The sequence below is a fragment of the Magallana gigas genome, chromosome 7 (genome assembly GCF_963853765.1).
Source record: "Magallana gigas chromosome 7, xbMagGiga1.1, whole genome shotgun sequence".
Taxonomy (NCBI): domain Eukaryota; kingdom Metazoa; phylum Mollusca; class Bivalvia; order Ostreida; family Ostreidae; genus Magallana; species Magallana gigas.
The window spans coordinates 12,197,425-12,219,875 of NC_088859.1; the positions used below are offsets into that span (position 1 = coordinate 12,197,425).

The window sequence follows — 22,451 nt, forward strand, 5'->3', positions numbered from 1 at the left end:
ATTTTATTTTCCCTCTACCGCATAAACTAAATGGTGGTCACTTATACCCCTACGTATTACGCCGGATTTGCACATATCCCCAGGTCCGGACACATAGATATAGTCAATGAGGGTGCTGGAATGTTTTGTTACTCTAGTGGCCTCTTTTATTATTTGAGATAACCCATGCGTTACCATAACTTTTTTCAGATTTGAGTTTTTATTTTCATCAATATTAAAATCGCCCATATATATTACGTTGTTGTTAGTAGTAGTTAATGACTCCACATGTTTTTCAAAATGTTCAAACCATTCAGATTTAGAGCATGGTGGACGATAAACAACTACACAAGTAAATTTAGGAGAGTTCCCGATTTTTAAATAAAAGTTTAAAACTTCAATATCATTATGCTGTCGGACATCGGTAATCTGGAATTTATTTTTGATGAATACAGCAATTCCTCCACCGCGCCTGTCACGATCACGCCTTACCAGCCTATAACCATTGATTGATAATTCAGAATCAGATATACTATTGTCAATTTTACTCTCAGTAACTGTAAACACATCAAATGAACCCTTCCGTAATATAATTTTAATTTGGTCTAATTTGTCAAACAAACCACATACATTCAAGTACCCAAAAGAAATGCCTTTCGGTAATGACTGGATAAGATTTTCAGCTGATTTTTTAAGATCGTGGTTCATCGATATATTTTCAATACAGGAATCACAAATCCATTCTGAAATATCAGGAAAGTTACACAGTATAGCGCTACCGTTGGATATTTTGAAACAGCCGACACATGATACGGTCTGTTGCGTTGATTGACTAGGCCCGGGGTTGATGTGTATATCACCAGACAGTAGGAGACATAGGGTGCTAATGTCTTCGTGTCTGTCTGTCCGCTGTCTTCATGTTTGTCCGTTCTTCGGTCCGTCTCTCTATCTGCGTCTTTCACCTTGATAAGTTTCTGTGAGCAAAACACAGAAAAATCACCAATGTCTTTGACATGACTATTCAAATAAAACCAAACTGATAAGACTTTGTATTAATATACTTGTATATTATGACAATCTTCTTGCAAACATTTGGACCATTATCTTGGTATTTCATGGTAATAATTATTACGACCGTATATACAACAGGCAGTATCATATATACGGCAGTAATATTCCAAGTCTTTACTTCTGGGCAAAAACCAATTCCGAATCAAAGAAATAAAAAGAAAATACTGTATACTGTTATTTTCGCCCGCTCTATTTTCGCCCTCTACACTTGCAAACGGTCTCGCCCCGTCTTGAATTCGCCCAAACAAAGTTGTGTTAAAAGAGAGATAATTTAAGACATTGGAGTTCGCTTAGTCTTAAATTCGACCACTGACAACACGGGCGAAAATAAAACGGGAGCGAAAATTTCCCTGTATAAATTACTTAAGGATCAAAAGACATTGAGGTGGTGATGCGTAACTTCATTATCATTGTTGTGAAGTTAACATCGTTTTCCCCCTCAATGTTCTAAATCCAAGAAAATGAGAACGTACACGTACATTAAGACCTTTTAAATTAAATAGTATTTTAACCATTTTTTGCTAATGCTAATATACATACTTGACAACTCTTTCGTCTATTTCCTAAAGAAAAACTGCTTAGTTATTTAATTTATCTCTTGACTTTGGTAAAATAAATTACTTATCAACATTTCATGTTGATTTGATATTTAATATGTCCAAAAATTAATTTCAAAGATATATACATTCCTCCACGTGAACAACTGAATCTTTTACAATAACAATATGAAGGTATACCCCATAATAGCCCCAGATTCAATGAATCTTGATGCATAACAGATGTGTATAATTATCGCTTAATACTCAGTACACTGAGACATAATTTTCATGTTTATATGTAAGAGCAGAATCTGTCCTAATAAATGCATTTTCCAGTTCTTGAAGAGTCCCCCCCCCTTTTTTTGCTTTTAAACTATAAAGATCAACTTTAAAATATATATATTCGGTATAACATACACGTAGCATTGTTTTTGAATCGAGGGGAGGGGGGGAAGACTTATCCAAAAATTCTTTTAAAAAAGGGGGAGGTGAATTTAGAACTTTTCAAAAATCGTAAAATTCCTAATCCGGGGGTGGGGGGGGGGGCAAATCGTAATATTCATGTACAGATAACTTCAGTTTCCAATTTTTACTATTAATTGCCTTCCTTTCCATTGTTTACATGCTCATCAAAAAGTGGGGTTATATAGTAAAATTAAGAAAAAAAAATTCCTTGTTCCCATAGGCCTTAATGCAATCTTCATTAATTGATTACTGCCTAGGTAATAACATTTTTCTAACATTTCATGCAGTTTCTGTATTTTATTTCTTTACTAACATATTTCAAAATAATATCAGAGTTTTAAATACATGATGGATATTCAACAGTAGAAAATTTGGTTGTAATATGGATCGGATATCTTAAACACCAAATTGATACTGATCAAAGTCATAAAAATCATTGACTTGTAAGAAGTCGCGGCAAACCAGAGTTGTCGTTCATTGTAAAGCGCTCGTACTTGCTTTCAACCGGATATTGCACAACTCCATGGTCTGTAAGTTTAAATATTACTTATCGATATAGACAGTCGGGTGAGCCGTGGCCGGGTGGAATACACGTAACTAATGTTTCAATATGAGACATATAGTACAACTTCAACAGAGCCGAAAGCTGCTGATTATATCTCGTCTCGGGGGCGTCTCGGCGTCCTTCGGGTCGTGGTATCCACCCGGTTAAATCGACACTCACCTTTTATTGAATTATCACTCTTTTTTTAAACCAAATATTCCTTTATTATTAGTCGTATATGTACAAGGTAGGATTTAGAAATGGGGTTCGATCCCTGTCGTTTTAGATTTTTTCATTCATTGTTTTTTTTCAATTTTGATTCATTTGTTATTTTTAGACTCAATCATGTGTTACTTTTTTTCTTACCCTATTTATTTTTTTAAGGAAGACAATTTTTTTTGGCAAGACTAAATCCCTGAATTCTTTACCATTGTCTTTAGATCACATTTCTCCATCTCTCAGGTTTTACGACGAATGCTATATATATCAAATCAAAATGTTTGAACGTCACAACTTGCTTGCAAATCGCTTTGAAATAATTAAGGAGAAATTTAAAAAAAGAACTTGTTAAAACATTGCTTCTGTGGATGTATGAGGTCGGTGAAAACAGAACGTTGACTGGGTGTATGATTTTTAATGTAACTTTTTTCAATAATTTCCGAATAGATCTGTGTACTAATAATGTCTTTAAATGACTGAGACTATTTCGCTTACAGATTTTTTTATTATTTAAGCAGATTGCTGTCTCAATCTAAATCATATGATTTTTTCAGAAACTAGAATAAAACGTTTTGCGACTGTTACTTTATTTTTTCAGACGTTATTTTTAAGCTAATAAAACCATTTAACTTACACATGCCCTAGTGCAAATAAAAATAGCAATGATAAACCGCTTGCAGGTATCGTTGTAATTGAATTGTAAATAATATTTGATTTTAAAATGGGTAACGTTTTTAAGCTTGTATCATATTGGAAAGATGCGCAAAACGGGGACGTGTAAAATGTCCATCGTTTACATAACAACTTCAAACAGTCAAACACCTGAAGGTGGGAACCCCTCAAACCTACAGGGTGGTGTGTGTATATTAACACCTGGTTCAAGCCATTGTTTAATTAATGACACCAATCAGTTTCAATTCCTGTTAATTTAAGATCGACCAGCAAAATTAAAATTGAAAAAATTATTGTGATTTATTTGTGTTAATAAAGCTGCATGTATATGTATTTTCATTTATATTCTGTGCTGGATAAATTATACTGACTCACTTCTTAAAAAGAATGACAAATCCACTTATTTTGTTCTAAAATAATCGAAATTGAAAAAATAAAAATGGAAAATATACCCCGGACCTTTAATGTTAGGCAGACCTTTTCTTATACGGGCTGGACCCTTTTAGAGCAAAGCCGGACCCTAAATGTCAACATTAATGGTCCGCCCCGGACCATTTTACGGGGTGGACCTTAATTATACGACACCGGAAGCTAACTAAATAACATATTAATATGGCTGTTCCATGTATGTTTCATATCCCTGACTAAAAGCGCAAATAATGGCTTATAGCGGCGATACACAATATTTTCTTACAAATAGATATCAGTATGTAAATATAAATATAAGCATTGAATGCTTATTTTTGGATGTCGTCGGTCCTATGACACACCAAGCGGTGCAGACAAATTATCATACCGCGCGTCTGCAGCGCTTGGTGTGTCATAGGACCGACATCCAAAAATAAGCATTCAATGCTTTAAAAGAAACAGCAAGACTGAAATCTCAGCCCCGTTTATCGATTGGTCGAAATCTACAGCGACTTAAGAAAAATTAAGGACTGCACGAATTAATCATGATGACGTCAGACTCAAATTCTTATAGAAGACGATTTGACTGTTTCTTTTGGGTACGTACTAATGTACATTATCAGTAATTTAGTGGATTTTACTTACTTTTTACAATCATTTTATCAATTTGTTAAAAGAAAGCTGTAATTATAAACAATAAAATGCGGTTTATAGGAACGTAGGGATTATGGCAGGAAAAAAATTACATCGCGGGTTATGTATTTTTCCTGCAATATCGCCATCTTCTTATCATGTATGAATCACGAAAGAAAGCATTTAATTGTTTACGTATTAGCAAGTGCATTGCCCAATATTTACATAAATTTTGCAAACATAATTTGGTACGATCAAATCTTCTGAGAAGTCCTTCAGGCTTTACAGGATTTGATCACGTGACTAACCAAGTTCATATCCCAGTGAACTTTTTAAATTGCTGGGTTTTTTAAAATAAAGCAGGAAGGAATGCGAGTCAGAGAAATGTAATGTAATGAAAATTAAGGCGACATTTTTATTCATATGATCATGAACACATAGTGAATACTTTAGATGGTTATATGTTGGACTGACATTGACCAGGTACGTAGGTACGTTTTTGGAATGTTGGAGTGACTGTGGTGTGGTGGATCGCTGAACAGGTGAGTCCTGACCCGCAGCCACAGTGACCATTCCTTTTATCGATGGAATTGCATAAATCTCCAAGCCCCTGGTACTTCTCGCACACACCTGCAAATCATAGAATCTTAATATTATGAAAAACAACTTTGTGATTTTGATATTTTCTCGCATCTGTCTTTTTTTTTTCGACGATTGTCTGTCTGTCTATCTAGCTGTGTCTGTCCATCTGTGTCTGTCTGTCTGTCTGTACCGAAATGAATTCCCGTGAGTGACCCGTCTTGGCGTTTGCTGGCTATTCACGGTCCCTCGTGGCGGCAACAGCATTCATCTTGTCCACATTCGGCGTCTGTAAAGCACTTAGTGGCTGTCCGAGGTATTAAAGTCTATCAATAATAAAAGCGCTTTTATTGGAGAATATTTACATCCACCAAGTATGATTCCCTTTATTTGTTACGGAAATTGATTGATAATTCATAACTCTGTAGAAAATGACAAATTACTGAAATCTACATGTATAACCTTGTATCGATTGGTCGAAACCTTTATCAACCTAAGAAAAATTAAGTATGCACAAAGTAATTATGATGATATCAGACTCAATTTGCCATAGAGAACGATTTGGATGTTTCTTTTATCTAACATACTGATGTAAATTTAGAACGTATTAGTTAATTTTTTTATACTTTTTGCAATCAATTTTATTAATTTACTAAAAGAAAGACGTAAATAAAAACAATACAATGCTTTCTTAGATGATGCATGCGGGTTATGAAGGTAGCGATCATTGCAGAAAAAAATTAGCAAAACCCCCTTACCCCCTCCTGCCCCCTCCCCCCCCCCCCCCCCCCCCCCAATTGGCGGATTAGTTTTTGTTTCAAGATTTTACATAACACCCCTCCCAAGCCTAGCGGTTTTTGATTTTGTTAAATTAAAATGGTTGACAGGCCTCGTTTAGTTTAAAGAAGCAATAACGGTCCATCTTTAAACTAAAAGAAAATTTTTGATCTAATAGAATCGCTTAGTATAATTATTATTATATCATTTGACAAATTATGATATATCATTTGTGTAATATTTTCTCCCCTCTCCATACAAACTTAATTTGTTATTTAGGTTTTATCGTTGAAATGCACAGTTGCAAATTTTGAGACATTAATAGAGCACACACAATTATTTTTTTAAACACAGTATATAATTTATATACTATATAACAAATGTTTTATGGGTTGTCGATGAAATAGCCATCAAATCTACTTTATTTATTTAGTTATGATGTGTTAACATTTCAACTATTTTGGAGTAATGAATTCATTTGAACAAGATGTAATATCCTCTAGCTGAGACATTCTTTAACATGTGAAGAATTAACAATCTAAATTACATCTAAAATGGGGAAACATTATCACCGTGAAAACTTACCGCTGAAACGGTAAACGTGGAACACAGAAAAATCAGTACACGTAAAGACTTCAACATGGCTCCTCTGATAATTGGGAAATGTTATGACAGTGGATGAATATTTGCGCTTTATATACATTCACTTGCAAACGTAATGACCTTTTCGTTGTTCCATACTTCATGGTGATAATAAAGAGGAAATGTGTGACTATATATATTATTGTTAGGATTGTATTTCAAATTGTTACATGTATCAGCTGCAGGGGCGGCCGATCTATTTGTGATTGTGATATAAAGAAAGTCGTTATTTTCTCTGACTTGAAAGTCAAATGCTTTAATTATAACATTTCTAAAGTCATATATATATATATATATATATATATATATATATATATATATATATATATATATATAAAATATTCATTTATAAGATATTCTAGTCATTTATGTTTGCTACAATTAATGCTCCCTAAGAGAGGTGTGCACAAAATGAAAAAGCAACTTGTTCTAAATATGAGTTCCCGGATGTCTGGTTATAGATTAAGTCAGACGATGTTTTGTGCATATTGAGTAATTTCAAAAGAGCCTATTTCATAAAGTTTACAATGTTATAAAGATGTTTCCAACTGACAGCAGAATCGATCAAAACTATATCTTTGGATTTCGCGTTTCATACCCCTTGCTCAATACGTTAGTCTCATCTATGCTAAGTATACAATTATAGTTATTACGTTATATTTCAGCTTTAGATTAAAAAAAAAACATTAACATATAATTATATTTACATCCACCAAGCATAATTTCCTCTATTTCTTACGGACACTTATAGTTAATTCATAGCTCTATAGAAACAGCCAGACTGAAATCTACACGCCCTATTTATCGATTGGTCGAAATCTACAGTGGCTGAAAGTGACAGGACTGAAATTGACACACCCTGTTTATCGATTGGTCTGAACCTACAGCGACCTTAGTAAAATCCCGGACTGCACGAAATAATCATGATGATGCCAGACTCAAAGTCTCACAGGAGACGATTTGGCTGTTTGTTTTAACTAACGTACTTTTGTACATTAACAGTAATTAAGTGAATTTTACTAACTTTTCATAATCAGTTTATCAATTAGTTAAAGAAAGATGTTAATATAAACAATTAAATGCTTTCTTTGATGATTCATGCGGGTTATGAAGGTAGCGATCATTGCAGGAAAAATTTACATAACCCTCTAACGCGGGTTATGCATTTTTGCTAAAAAAAATTGAAAATCTGCCAATTTTTATCCACCTCTTATTTTTTTGGTAAATACCAAGCCCCTTTTGTTGTTGTACCTGTAAGACGATTTTTCTCTATTCCTATATACCCCCCTCCCCATTTCGTGGCCCCACTTTTCTCTAGGGAATCATGGTTTCATCAAACTTAAATCTGCATAACCTGTGCTTTCACACTAAGTACTGAGTTTTGGACCGAAAACTTTCCCAGAATATTTTTAAAGATTTTCTCTATATATTCCTATGTAAAAATTCAAATCGCCATCACGGTCCCGCCCCACCACTAGGGACTGTGATTTTGCAAACTTGAATTTACACTACCTGTGGATGCCTCTATACACAAGCTTAAGCTTTTCTGGCAAAATAGTCTTTAAAAAGAAGATTTTTAAAGATTTTCTCTATATATTCCTAAGTAAAAATTCATCCCCCATTGTGGCCTCACCCTACCCCTGGACTATTAATAAACAAACTTAAATCTATATGATCTGGGGATCCTCCACTCAAATTTGGGCTTACCTGGCCTGATAGTTTTGAGAAGAAGACTTTTTCTCTATACATATATAAAAATTTATCCCCCATTGTGGCCCCGCCCTACCCCCAGGGACCATGATTTGAACAAACTTAAATCTACATTATCTGAGGATGGTTACACGCCAATTTGAGCTTTCTTGGCTAAAAAGTTTTTAAAAGAAATTTTTTAAAAGATTTTCTCTATATATTCCTATATAAAAATTTATCCAACAATTGTGGCCCCACCCTACCCCCAGGGACCATGATTTGAACAAACTTGAATCTACACTATCTGAGGATGCTCCAATTTTAATTTGAGCTTTTCAGGCCTAATAGTTTTTGAGAAGAAGATTTTTAAAGATTTTCTCTATATATTCCTATGTAAAACATGATCCCCCTATTGTGGTCCCACCCTACTGCCGGGGACCATGATTTGAACAAACTTGAATCTACACAATCTGAGGATGCTTCCACTCAAAGCTGAGCTTTCCTGGCCAAATAATTTTTGAGAAGAAGATTTTTAAAAATTTTCTCTATTTATTCCTATGTAAAACTTGATCCCCCAATTGTGGCCCCACCCTACCCCCGGGGACCATGATTTGAACAAACTTGAGTCTACACTATCTGAGGATGCTTCCACTCAAAGTTGAGCTTTCCTGGCCTAATAGTTTTTGAGAAGAAGATTTTTAAAGATTTTCTCTATATATTCCCATGTAAAACTTGACCCCCCAATTGTGGCCCCACCCTACCCCCGGGGACCATGATTTGAACAAACTTGAATCTCCACTTCCTGAGGATGCTTCCACTAAAAGTTGAGCTTTTCTGGCCTAATAGTTTTTGAGAAGAAGATTTTTAAAGATTTTCTCTATATATTCCTATGTAAAACTTGATCCCCAAATTGTGGCCCCACCCTACCCCCGGGGACCATGATTTGAACAAACTTGAAACTCCACTACCTGAGGATGCTTCCATTTTAATTTGAGCTTTTCTGGCCTGATAGTTTTTGAGAAGAAGATTTTTAAAGATTTTCTCTATATATTCCTATGAAAAACTTGATCCCCATCTTGTGGCCCCTCCCTACCCCCGGGGACCATGATTTGAACAAACTTGAATCTACACTACCTGACGATGCCTCCACACAAGTTTAAGCTTTTCAGGCCGAATAGTTTTTGAGAAGAAGATTTTTGAAAAATACCAACAAATTTTCAATAATTCTCAATTATCTCCCCTTTAAAGAGGGCGTGGGACTTCATTTGAACAAACTTGAATCCCCTTCACCTAGTGGTGCTTTGTGCCAAATTTGGTTAAAATCTGCCCAGTGGTTCTTGAGAAGAAGATGAAAATGTGAAAAGTTAACGACGACGACGACAACGACGACGACAACGACAACGACAGACAACGGACAAATTGTGATCAGAAAAGCTCACTTGAGCCTTTGGCTCAGGTGAGCTAAAAAGTATAAATACCCATTGACAAATATGGATCGTTCAAAAGAAATAAATAACTAGTTGGTTAATTCAATTCATTTATCGCAATTAATTCTTTATTAAATAAATTGTTTTTATACCAGTATTGTACGATGACAAACGGGCCTCTCATATTTCAATTCAATTCAGTTTATTCGCTCAAACCATGGAATGGTACATGAGGTCAATCATTATATACAGTTTAAAAGTCAGAGGTACATTGTATAAATGAATAGATAAGTAGTAGATAAATAGTAAATAAGCATAGATATACAATATATATATACAATGAAGATAGGAAAAAGTATGATAATGGAGGTCAGACTATTATATCAGACTGTATATTTTGATAATAAAATAACATAATTTTTTCAGGTTTGTAGCATTAGAACAAGATATAAGTTCACAAAACTTAATAGTATTAGGCGCTGACCAGCATTTATCATCAAGATATTTATGTCTAAATGTCAATAGTTCTTTACATTCAAGAATATAATGGAATTCGTCAGCAATTTGACCTGAATTACAGAGTTTACACACTTTTTGGTTTAAAGGTGTATTGTGCCATCTCCCAGTCTCCACTGGGAGATGGTGATTTGAGGTTCTAAATTTCATAAAAACCTTTCTGAGCTTATGTGGCAATATATTAATGTAAATTTTCCCTTTTGACGAGTCATTAATTTCACTTGACCATTTTTGGATATATTGGTCTTGTAACCTTTGTTTTACAATTGTAGAGATTATTTGAAGTATACATGTAAATGATAAATTATTTCTTCATACTCATATTCTATAATTACCCTGAAGAATTAAGATGCTCGTTGTTATATATAGTTATATCAGGATATACCCATAATAGCTTTTAGATTTAAAGGCAAGATTTTGAGACCAATATAGGTTTTTTGGGTTTTTTGTTAGGTGATTAATTATGGTCTAACAATTAGTATGAAAAACGTTGATTTATCTAATGTATGATTGTACAAATTCCATAATTGATTCACCAAACTTATATTCATGTATGTATTTACATATCGCTTCCTCACTCGCCCACTTTCTTAACCCCATCGGTTTCCAGGTATAGATAAACTTCACATTTTTATACAAGTTGCATTGCTTATTAACTTCGCATCCTTAAACTATTGTTTCCATGCATATAACATTTCTCAATATATTTTCCTGCAAAAAAAATATATTTCTATCTATCTTGAACTTTAAAAGTTTTGAGTCTAGCTAATTTACGCCTTAAACTTAATGAACCCCAATCTGTACCGGGATAGAGAGGCGGTCTTTAGAAGTAAATACAGATAAGACGTTACAGTTCTAGTTGTTTAATCAATGTTCTCGTTACTGGTTTTCAAAGTCTGTGGGAGACTCGGACGGTTTTTACTCTTTATACAAGTGTGAAACACGGAACTATCTAGATATTTAAGCATATTTGACATTTGATTTATACTTTACTACTTTGACAATATAAGATAACATTCTTAATATAGATCATGTGCAGATGTGCTTTTCCATTTCAGTCGCTGAGGACTGTGAGGTTGGGTAAAACAATTTACCTGTGTGTATAATAAATTCTTATTCAAAGCAACTGCTTACCATTTAATGTGCTTACGTGTTTTAAAATGTATTACACTCTAAAATGTATCAATTGGCAGTTGCTTTGAATAACTCAAAAATGCAAAAAAAAAAAAAAAAGGAACCAAAACGGGGAAGTATACTACAATTTAGTATTTTATTATAAAAGAATGTGAGGATATGTACATTTTAAAAAATTCTTATCACCAATGATTGGATAAAATCAAACTGTTATGTTACTGGATATTATACGAACATTATTTAAAACAACCCAGTGTTATAGACGGTATATGGAAATATTGGGTTCCTAAATATATTTGTTTTTGTTATGGCTTTATACTTTAGAAATTTGTAACAATTGGTAAATTTTGTAAGAGATTCATAAACTTACTTGCATTTCCTTAAAAAAGGTGAATCCCTTTGAGGATTTTAAGTAAAGGAAAAGGACGTAAAAGACAGCTGTTACTTATAAAATACGCATTGCTAATTTGGTAAAAGTGCAGGTATCTGTACGGACAAGAAAGCTAGTTAATAGGGTTTTCTTGCGCAAGTCTTCATACATGTATTTGTTTGTGGTAAGTGTTTTCCTTTTGTCTACTTACAACATTCCTTAAATTGTTTTGTAGCTTTCTCGCATCCATGTCATAACTTTATATCTTTACACGTAGGACCATCCGACTTTGTCAGCTAATACATGATTAGGAGTGGTAGGGGAGTGTTGACATAGCCCAATTGTAGATCAATGTGGCCGCCTCTGTTTCGAATTCTATAGCTATATATACATGTATATATACATGTAAATACTTCAATATTGCATATGTATTGTATGTTGAGGACTCTAAGGCATAAACCATCAAACCTGGTTATCCTACGGGCCTTGGAAGCAAAAGTGTGTCACAGCACAGAAGTAAGCTATGAGGCATCATTGAGTATTTAATTGTAATACAAAAATCTCAGGGTCCTGTCTTGCACACTGTAAAGTTTTGCTCGATATATCCTGGGCATTTAATGGACTTGCGAGCTTAGGTATGCAAAATCCAAGAGAAGTTGACCTTCGTTGTATTTGTCAATTTTCCATGAAGTCAAAGATGAGCAATAGTTTAGGATAAGTTAGCAAACGAAACAGAAAATAGACGAACTTATACGCTCGAAGTTGCAAAAAACCCCAAAATCGTATAAGACGATTTTGATAGTCTTTTCATTGCTATTCAACATAATTATGTATGTATGAATGTTTATTGGGGACTAAGCATGCAATTGGTAGATGAATGAACTAATTTTTGTACATTTTTTATTTTGAATGCATTTTTACACAATCCAGATACATCATGGTCTATCTACTTTCAACAAGGTTATGAAGTGGGTGCACATTGATAAGCCCCTGGACCTGGCATGTAGAGCCCCCGTTTGGGGGACATAGTGGTAGAGGCGGGGACAAACTGACAGGTGAGTCCCGGCCCACAGCTACAGTGACCGTTCAGCTTGTCAAAGGGGCTGCAGTGGTCCCCAAGCACCTGGTACCTCTCACACACACCTGTAAGGTATTATCGGTATCTTAACTGGTGACGAAGTACTTAAAATGGATTCACTATCTATCTATCTTTCCGTCTGTCTGCCCGTTTTTCTGTATGTCCGTCCGTCCGTCCGTCCCTATCTGCGTCTGCGTCTTTTTACCGTGGTGAATTGCTGTGAGCAGTAGATCCTGGCGCTTGCTGACAATCATCGGTCCCTCGTGGCGGAAACAGCATTCATCCTGTCCACATTCGGCGTCTGTGAAACACTGGGTGGCGATCTGAAGTGTACAAATATTGTTAGTATTAATGATAATTACTGTGGGAAATCCGGAATTTATAATTCTGTTATTCTAGAATTAATTACTCTATGTTAGTATACATATATTGTTTCTTTGTTACAATTGAGCAGCTATTCTTCGTCACGGTATGCTTAGGTCATCACCGTGGCAAAGATGGCCTTTAGGTGGATGTACTTGACTCTACTTATCATCATTATTTATATTTCGCCGATTCTCAAGAGACCAAAAGCTATAATTAGACGACAAAAACAAAAAACTAATTATTGAAACTTACCGCTGAAGCGATAAAAATGGAACACAGAAAAATCACCAATGTCTTCGACATGACTATTCAGATAATACCAAACTGATAAGACTTAGTATTGATATACTTGTATAATATGACAATCTACTTGCAATCATTTGGACCATTATCATTGTATCTCATGGTGAATAATTTATACAATTGTATATATAACAGGCAGTATTATATATACGCCAGTAATATTCCAAGTCTTTACTTTTGGGCAAAACCCAATACCGAATCAAACTGATAAAAAGAAATACCGAATACACAGCTATTTTCGCCCGCTTTATTTTCGTCCTTCTATACTTGCAAACGGTCTCGCTCCGTCTTGAATTCGCCCAAAAACGAAGATGTGTTAAAGGAGAGTTAATTTGAGACATTGGAATTCGCTTAGTCTTAAAATCGCCCACTGACAACAAGGGCGAAAATAAAACGGGAGCGAAAATTTCCCTGTATAAAATACTAAAGGATCAAAAGACATTGAGGTGGTGATATGTTACTTCATTTGTATTGTTGTGTAGATAAAATCTTTTTCCCCTCAATGTTCTAAATCCCCAATAGGTGAGAACGTGCAAGTACATTTAAACCTTTTAAGTTAAATTAGTTATTTAATTATTTTTTGCTAATGCTAATACACGTACTTGACAACTATTTCATCTATTTCTTAAGGCAAAACTGCTTAGTTATCAAATTTATCTATTGACTTTATAAAATATGATTTGACATTTCATATTAATTTGATATCTAATATGTCCAAAAATTAATTTCAAAGATGAACATTCCTCCCCGTGAACAACTGAGTCTTTTACAATAACAATCTGAGGGTATCCACATAATAGCCCCAGATTCAATGAATCTTTATGCATAACAGATGTGTATCATAATGGCTTAATACTCAGAACACTGAGACACAATTTTTATGTTTCAGTACAAGTTTATATATGTAAGAGCAGAATGTATCCTAATACATGCCTTTTTTCTGTTCTTAAAGAGTCCCCCCCCCCCCTTTTTTGGCTTTTAATCTATAAACTTAAGATCAATTCGAAAAAAAATACCTGTCTGGTATAACAAGCACGTAGCATCGTTTGTTAATTAAGGGGGGGGGGGGGGTAGGGGGCAGCAGAATCATTAAAAAAATCTTTGTAAAAAAGGGAGGAGGTGAATTTACAACTTCTCAAAAATCGTGAAAATCCTGATGGGGGCGTACTGTTTATGTACATATAACTTCAATTTCTAATTTTACAATTAATTTTCTTAATTTAATTTAAACAATATTTTATTATGCAATATATCACATAAACGGATGGGATAGCAGGCATTGCCTGTACAAATCCTCTCCAAAAAATTAATTTTCTTCCTTTCACTTCAGTTGTGTACATGCTCACAATAAAGTGTGGAGGGGGGCTCCATGTTAATTCAGTTTTATAAATAGTCAATGTCTGAAAAGAAAAATATTTGGTGCAGGAAAAATTGTTTTTCTAATTTTGCTTGTTCTCATCGATCTTAATGCAATCTTCATTATGTTAAGTTTTTCTTATTGTGTTAATTTTTTGTGATGTTATTGGTATATTTTTTGCCTTTATATATATTTCATATATTTTTCTTAATTTTTTTTACATAATGTGCAATTTCTTCTGATGCAATAAATGATAAAATTAATAATGATTGTGATGTGGTCTTTCATATTAAAATGTAAATTAAGATTATATGAAACATTTCTGCAATTTTGGTGAATTTTGAAGATATTTTTGGGACCCCCCAGGCTCCTTAGATTAGAGATAAGGAATTATTTTATCTTAGATAATGTATTTATAATGAATATCATGTGAAATAAGCATTTATCTACAACAAACGAAACAAGAAATAGATGACCTTGTTCGTTTGAAGTTGCAAGAATATAAAGAAGTGGTCTATTTTTGAAACCTTTCCATTGATAATGCAAAACAACATTTATTCGCGTGCGATAAATTTTCGGGAGGTTCGCGAGATACTCGTCTTTGATAATATTTATAATCGTAACCTTGTCATCGAGAGAGTCTATCGCGAAATGAATTCGTCGCATATAGAAGTTGCTTTACAGTTCTCAACATCATGTAGGTATACATGTAAATGTATATTAGTAACTCAAGAATGTGTCATTAAAATTTGTGTGTGAATAGAGTATAGTTTTCAACATTTAGTTTTTAGCTCACCTGAGCCAAAGGCTCAAGTGAGCTTTTCTGATCACAATTTGTCCGTTGTCTGTCGTTGTCGTCGTTGTCGTTGTCGTCGTCGTCGTTAACTTTTCACATTTTCATCTTCTTCTCAAGAACCACTGGACAGATTTCAAACAAATTTGGCATAAAGCACCACTAGGTGAAGGGGATTCAAGTTTGTTCAAATGAAGTGCCACGCCCTTATTAAAGGGGAGATAATTGAGAATTATTAAAAATTTGTTGGTATTTTTCAAAAATCTTCTTCTCAAAAACTATTCAGCCGAGAAAGCTTAAACTTGTGTGGAGGTATCCTCAGGTAGTGTAGATTCACGTTTGTTCAAATCATGGTCCCCGGGGGTAGGGAGGGGCCACAAGAGGGGGATTAAGTTTTACATAGGAATATATAGAGAAAATCTTTAAAAATCTTCTTCTCAAAAACTATTAGGCCAGGAAAGCTCAACTTTGAGTGGAAGCATCCTCAGGTAGTGTAGATTCAAGTTTGTTCAAATCATGGTCCCCGGGGGTAGGGTGGGGCCACAATAGGGGGATCGTGTTTTAAATAGAAATATATAGAGAATTTTTTTTAAAATCCTCTTCTCAAAAACTATTTGACCAGAAAAGCTCAAATTAAAATGGAAGCATCCTCAGGTAGTGTAGATTTAAGTCTGTTCAAATCAAGATCCCTGGGGGTAGGGTGGGGCCACAATTGGGGGATCAAGTTTTACATAGGAATATATATAGAGAAAATCTTAAAAAATCTTTTCTCAAAATCTATTAGGCCAGATAAGCTCAAATTAAAATGGAAGCATCCTCAGGTAGTGTAGATTCACGTTTCTTCAAATCATAGTCCCCGGGGGTAGGGTGGGGCCACAATTGAGGGATCAATTTTTACATAAGAGTATATAGAGAAAATCTTTAAGAATCTTCTTCTCAAAAACTATTTGGCCAAGAAATCTCAAATTGGCGTGTAACCATCCTCGGATAATGTAGATTCAAGTTTGTTCAAATCATGGTCCCTGGGGGTAGGGCGGGGCCACAATGGGGGATACATTTTTATATAGAGAGAAAATCTTTAAAAGTCTTCTTCTCAAAAGTATTAGGCCAGGAAAGCCTAAATTTGAGTGGAGGATGCCTAATATAGATTCAAGTTTGGTTAAATAATAGTCCAGGGGTAGGGTGAGGCCACAATGGGGGATGAAATTTTACTTAGGAATATATAGAGAAAATCTTTCAAAATCTTCTTTTTAAAGACTATTTGGCCAGAAAAGCTTAAACTTGTGTAGAGGCATCCTCGGGTAGTGTAAATTCAAGTTTGCAAAATCACAATCCCTAGTGGTAGGGCGGGACCGTGATGGCGGTTTGAATTTTTACATAGGAATATATAGAGAAAATCTTTAAATATATTCTGGGAAAGTTTTTGGTCCAAAACTCAGTACTTAGTGTGAAAGCACAGGTTATGAGATTAAAGGTTGATTTAAGTTTGATGAAACCATGATTCCCTAGAGAATAGTGGGGCCACGAAATGGGGGGGGGGGGTATATAGGAATAGAGAAAAATCTTAGAGGTACAACATCAAAAGGGGCTTGGTATTTACCAAAAAATAAGAGGTGGATAAAAATTGGCAGATTTTCAATTTTTTTAGCAAGATCTACTGTACTCAGTTGTCAAGATATTTTGATACTGTAATGCTAATTTGATCAGAATAAGGCAATTGTTGCTCAGGTGAGCGGTGTGGCCCCTGGGCCTCTTGTTATTCTAAGGTGGTATAGGACACCTGTCGATATTAATGTGGATAAAAGTACATTAAAATACTTTCAACGTATTAAAATTTTCAAATTTTACAATATTTGATCAAAAAAATGTGTAAAAAGTTTTTGGAAAGGTAAAAATGTTAAAAGCCCAATCTGGATTCGAACTCATGACTTACAGATTCGTAGTTAACCCTCTTTTTATCTTTTATTTGTAGTTCACCCTATAGCACATTGCGTTACGTATGGCACGCCAAATTCACAGAAATGAGCTTACCATAGTTTCACAGTCGATAAACTATGTTTCACGGTTGTAAACTATAGTTTACGGACAGAAAACTATAGTTAACGAGGATAATCTATATTTAACATCTGTAAACCATAGTTCACGAAATCATCTATATTTCAGAAATGTAAAACTATAATTAACACTGAAAACAACCATTTGCGATTGCAAAACATATTTAATCTGATAAATATGGTTTCAATAGTGTGAAACTGTGATTAACAGCTATTAATTATCGTTAACGAATGTAAATTATAGTTTACAGATGTGAATCTATATTTATCAGCAAAATCTATCGTTAATGGTATTGCAGACAGATAAACTTAGATTATCATTCGTTAACTATAGTTGACAACCCTTAACCATGGTTTTGCAGATAAAAAATATAGTAAACGGATCGTTAAGTATAGTTAACAATAAACTATTGCGACTGCAAAATATGATTTATTCGATAAATATAGTTTCACGATTGTGAAACTATGATTCAAACTCTTAAATTTAGATAACAAATGTAAATTATAGTTGTTAACGTTATTTGCTGACAAATAAACTTAAATTTTGATTTGTTAACTATGGCTTACAACCGTTAAATATACTAGTAATTTTACAGATGATTCGTTAACTATAGTTTGCGGTTCGTAAACTACATGTATAGTTACCAGTCGATAAACCTAATTTAACAAATTTGAAACTATGTTTAGCTCATTTTTGTGAATTTGGCGTGCCATAGCTACGCTGTTAAATAACATTTTTGGTGGGGGGGGGGGGGGGGGGGGGGGGGGAGAGAGGTTATAAATATTTGCTTGATTTTATTGTTTACTTCGATCGGAAGTACATCACAACATGGAGGTGACCCATACCACCTTAATTGCATATTTATACACCGATAAATCTTGGTTTCATGTCTTTATACAATGTTATTGAGTGGGTGCACACTGATAAGCCCCTAGACCTGGCATATAGAGCTTCCGTTTGGGGGACATGGTGGTAGAAGCGGGGACAAACTGATATGTAAGCCTCCGCTCTCAACTACAGTGACCGTTCAGCTTGTCAAAGGGGCTGCAGTAGTCCCATTGCACCTGGTACCTCTCACACACACACCTGTAAGGTATAATCGAAATGTCAACTGATGACAAAGTACGTTTAGTACTAAGTAATTTTCTCTCTCTCTCTCTCTCTCTCTCTCTCTCTCTCTCTCTCTCTCTCTCTCTCTCTTACACTCTCTTACACTGTGAGCAGTAGATCCTGGCGTTTGCTTACCATCATCGTGCATGCTTTTACACCATATATTGCACAACTCCATATGGTCCGTAGGTTTTAATATTACTTATCGATGTACACGTTCGATGAGCCGTGGCTGGGTGGGATTGCTAGTGTTTCAAAAATAGACACCGAAGCTCAACAGAGCCGAAAGCTGTTGATCCTATCTCGTTTCGGCGTCCGTCGGGACGGGGTATCCACCTTGCCAATTCGATACTCACTTTTTTCACTGATTTTTGTATTGTTTTTTCTTTAATTGCTTTTAATTTCAACGTAATTATGTGTTTATTTTAGAGAGCATGTCTATCGAACACAGCCAAAAGAAGAGGGTTAGGGTGTTTAGCACTTCTTAAAACAAAAGATTGATTTGATGCTTAAAATTATCCTATGGGCATTGTGTGTTGTTGACACATTCTTCACAGGAAAGAATATATTGAATGCACAAATAATTGGTATAAAATTTTCAAATGATCTCATTAATAACAATTTAAAAATGGTTTTTAATTATTTTTTTAATAACAAAACTAAAATATTTTTATCTCAAAATTATTTCTTTCTTCTTTAAAATAATTTTTAATCAAATACAATTTCATGTATTCAATTTTAAAAATGAACATGCATAAATAAGCATAGTACGTAATACAAGGTAATGCAATGTAATGCCAGCATTATACTAGATTTTGTAAAGAAATCCATTGCATTACATTTCCATTACTTGTAATGCTAAATTTATGGCATTACACATTTCTAGCATTACTTTGAAAACATATAATTCATTGCAATACATTACCTTTACATTTAGCATTACCCCAAGCCTGTTATACAATATTTAGTTAAAATATATTCAAAAAAAGGGAAATAACACAATTAACACGCTAAAAGAGTCTTACTAATCTTACACGACATCATTAAAATATTCAGGTTCTGTTAAGGATTTATAAAAAAAATAGTATACGATTAAAAAAAATTGGATATTTGACTATTTGAACCACTCTAAACCAAAGAAATCCGATTAAAATTATGTTCTACAAGTATTTTAGTACACGTTTACATTGATTAATTTTGGTTTAACGTGGTCTCCGTAATGAAAATTAGACAAATATTTTAGTTAGTGTCTTCTCTATAACAATTATTTATATAGCCATGTATATTGATAAGACTTCTTAGAATGTATTTGATACGTGGTCTAGTGCTAACGAAGAGATTTTTGGTTTTGTGTTCGCTGGGTCGAATCCACCAAGTAGTAATTTTTTTCACTTAAATGAAGCATGAAAAGAATAGAGAGATTAAGTCACATGTATTTAATCTCTTAGGTTTTAAAAAAGATAGCTTGTTTAATCCAGAATAAGTATGAGCACACACAATATAAAAAGATTTCTTCATTAACACTATACATGTTACCTCTAGTGACAACTACATCCATTGAATTTTGTTTGAACTTAATATCACAGTTCAGAATATCGACTGACATTTTACACACTTTCCCGAATTTATGACGAATCGGGTGTTACAGTATACAATTATATAATCAGTATCTACGTTTCAAATATCATATTGCAACAGCTAGGTACCTGAAGCTATATTTACATGTAGTAACAGGTATTTTCCAGTAAATGTATATTGTTTTAAAATGTACTTTTATCCACATTAATATCAACCGGTGCCCCATACAACCTTAATGCATAGCATCGTATCTACGGTCTGTAGAACACATTAAATCACCTTTTCCTCCCATGTTTTACGAAAAATGTCGTGGTTTTCATTAATATGATTGAAAATCTTTTCTTGCATATTTCCTGCCCTCGTATAAATGTTCCAACTTCAAAAATGTAAGTATATGTGAATAAGCAAAGTAGAGTTGTCTTTAATTACATACAACGTTGTCAACCGGACATTTCACAACTCCGTCGATCGTACCTTTAAATAATATGTTTGAAAGCGTAAAGCTGGGTGAGCCGTAGCTGGGTGGGTAAGCGCCGTTGTGGTTTAGATAGCTATCGTAAACCGCCTAACAACAGCGCATTGGTCATTAGCATACCCGCTAACGAGGGAGATGCTCCCTGATTTGCGTGGTAGCCCATCATCTAATTCGACACTCACCCCTATTTTCTATTAACAAGGCCTCACCCTCACCCTTAAGGTTCTTGTAAGTGATACAGAGCATGTTTTGGGGTAGGGGTTCGACCCGAGAAGGTGACAAACACCTATAATTTTTTTTTACATTTAGAATAGTTGCTATTTAATCACGTGAATATATTAACGCTTTCTTTTTTTATCAATCAATGAAATAATAATGATATTTGCATAAGAAATTACTGTCACTGTCTGAGTGTCTCTCAAATATCAACAAACTCAAGATTTTTGTGAAACAATGACATGTGCGGACGTCAAGGTTGGTTTTGGGTATCCCATCATTGTTCTTAAGATGAAGTATTATACGGGTAGGAAAAAATCTTTATTACGTGAATACGTGTTGAACTTCCAAGACTTGAGTTTGGCAAATTCAGACAACAGACCTTGTAACTGGTTTTACACTTATCACATGCGCTACATGGCTTTACTATTTTTTTTAAAAAAGAAAGAAAGGATTTTCATCCAAATTCCATATAAACAACGAAACCTGCAATGTTCACCATTTTTATCTCTGTCTCTTGCATATTAAAACTTTTAAAAATGAACAGGTTTTTTTTTATTTATTTTTTTTTTTTTTGTAACCACGTGTTGGACATTTTCCATTAAAAAAATCCGTAAAACAACCAGTAAAAAAGGGGCCTTAGTAAACAAAAAATCACAATATATAAACTTAACTACACTTTGAATGTTTTCTTAATTATGTTCATATAGAGCTCTACGTTCTCAAGACACTAAAACCGGTCACGATTCGGGGATTGCATTAGCAAACCAGAGTTGTCTTTCATTGCAAAGATATTGCAAGTATTGCACAACTCCATGGCCCGTGAGTTTAAATATTACTTATCGATCTACACAGCCGGGTGAGCCGTGGCCGGGTGGGAGTACTAGTGTTTCAAGAAGAGACATGAACACTCAACAGAGCCGAAAGCTGTTGACCCTATCTCGACTCGGCGGGCGTCTCGGCATCCATCGGGTCGGGGTATCCATCCGGCTAAATCGACACTCATCTTTTTTTGAATTATCATTCTTATTTTCTTTTTTATTAAAAGTTCCTATATTAGTCTGATATGTACAAGGTAGGATTTCGAGGTGAGGTTCGATCCCTGGTCGTTTTAGATTTTTTCATTCACTTTTATTTTCAATATAATTTTGATTCAATTGTTTATTTTCAGACGTAATCATGACTTACTTTTTTCTTACTCTAATAATTTTTTAAGTATGACTAATTTTTTTACAAGACCAAATCTCCGATATCGTATCCATTGTCTTTAGATCACATTTCCCATTTTTGTAAAGAAAAAGAAGACTCTAGCTTTATTAATAAAACAGTAAAACTGTCGTTTTAGATTTTTTCATTATTTTTTTTTTCAATGTTAATTCATTTGTTCATTTTTAGACGTAATTATGTGTTACTTTTTTCTTACTCTATAAATTTCTTAAGGATTAATTTTTTTTTA

At 34.2% G+C, this 22,451-nt stretch overlaps 1 protein-coding gene and 1 long non-coding RNA gene across 2 annotated transcripts; both read right to left on the minus strand.

The window, feature by feature from the left end:
- Nucleotides 1-5,034: 5,034 nt before the first annotated feature.
- On the minus strand, nt 5,035-6,620 carry LOC117684687 (uncharacterized). Its single transcript, XR_010707832.1, has 3 exons — nt 6,472-6,620; nt 5,303-5,435; nt 5,035-5,160 (listed from the first exon to the last, which is right to left on the minus strand). It is a non-coding gene; the product is annotated as an uncharacterized lncRNA (long non-coding RNA).
- A 5,927-nt stretch (nt 6,621-12,547) lies between these two features.
- Nucleotides 12,548-13,453, minus strand: LOC105338283 (uncharacterized). The gene is made up of 3 exons (XM_020071437.3): nt 13,361-13,453; nt 12,948-13,065; nt 12,548-12,807 (listed from the first exon to the last, which is right to left on the minus strand). The coding sequence occupies exons 1-3, from the start codon at nt 13,409-13,411 to the stop codon at nt 12,626-12,628; spliced, it is 351 nt and encodes a 116-aa protein (XP_019926996.3). The 5' UTR covers nt 13,412-13,453; the 3' UTR covers nt 12,548-12,625.
- Nucleotides 13,454-22,451: the final 8,998 nt, after the last annotated feature.

Excerpts from the sequence above, each read along its gene's own strand:
- LOC105338283 (XM_020071437.3), bottom strand. The coding sequence starts at position 13,411 with ATGTCGAAGACATTGGTGATTTTTCTGTGTTCCATTTTTATCGCTTCA. Across the intron at positions 13,066-13,360 it reads CCATTTTTATCGCTTCAGCG|ATCGCCACCCAGTGTTTCAC; the intron begins GTAAGTTTCAAT and ends TGTACACTTCAG. Across the intron at positions 12,808-12,947 it reads GCTCACAGCAATTCACCACG|GTGTGTGTGAGAGGTACCAG; the intron begins GTAAAAAGACGC and ends AATACCTTACAG.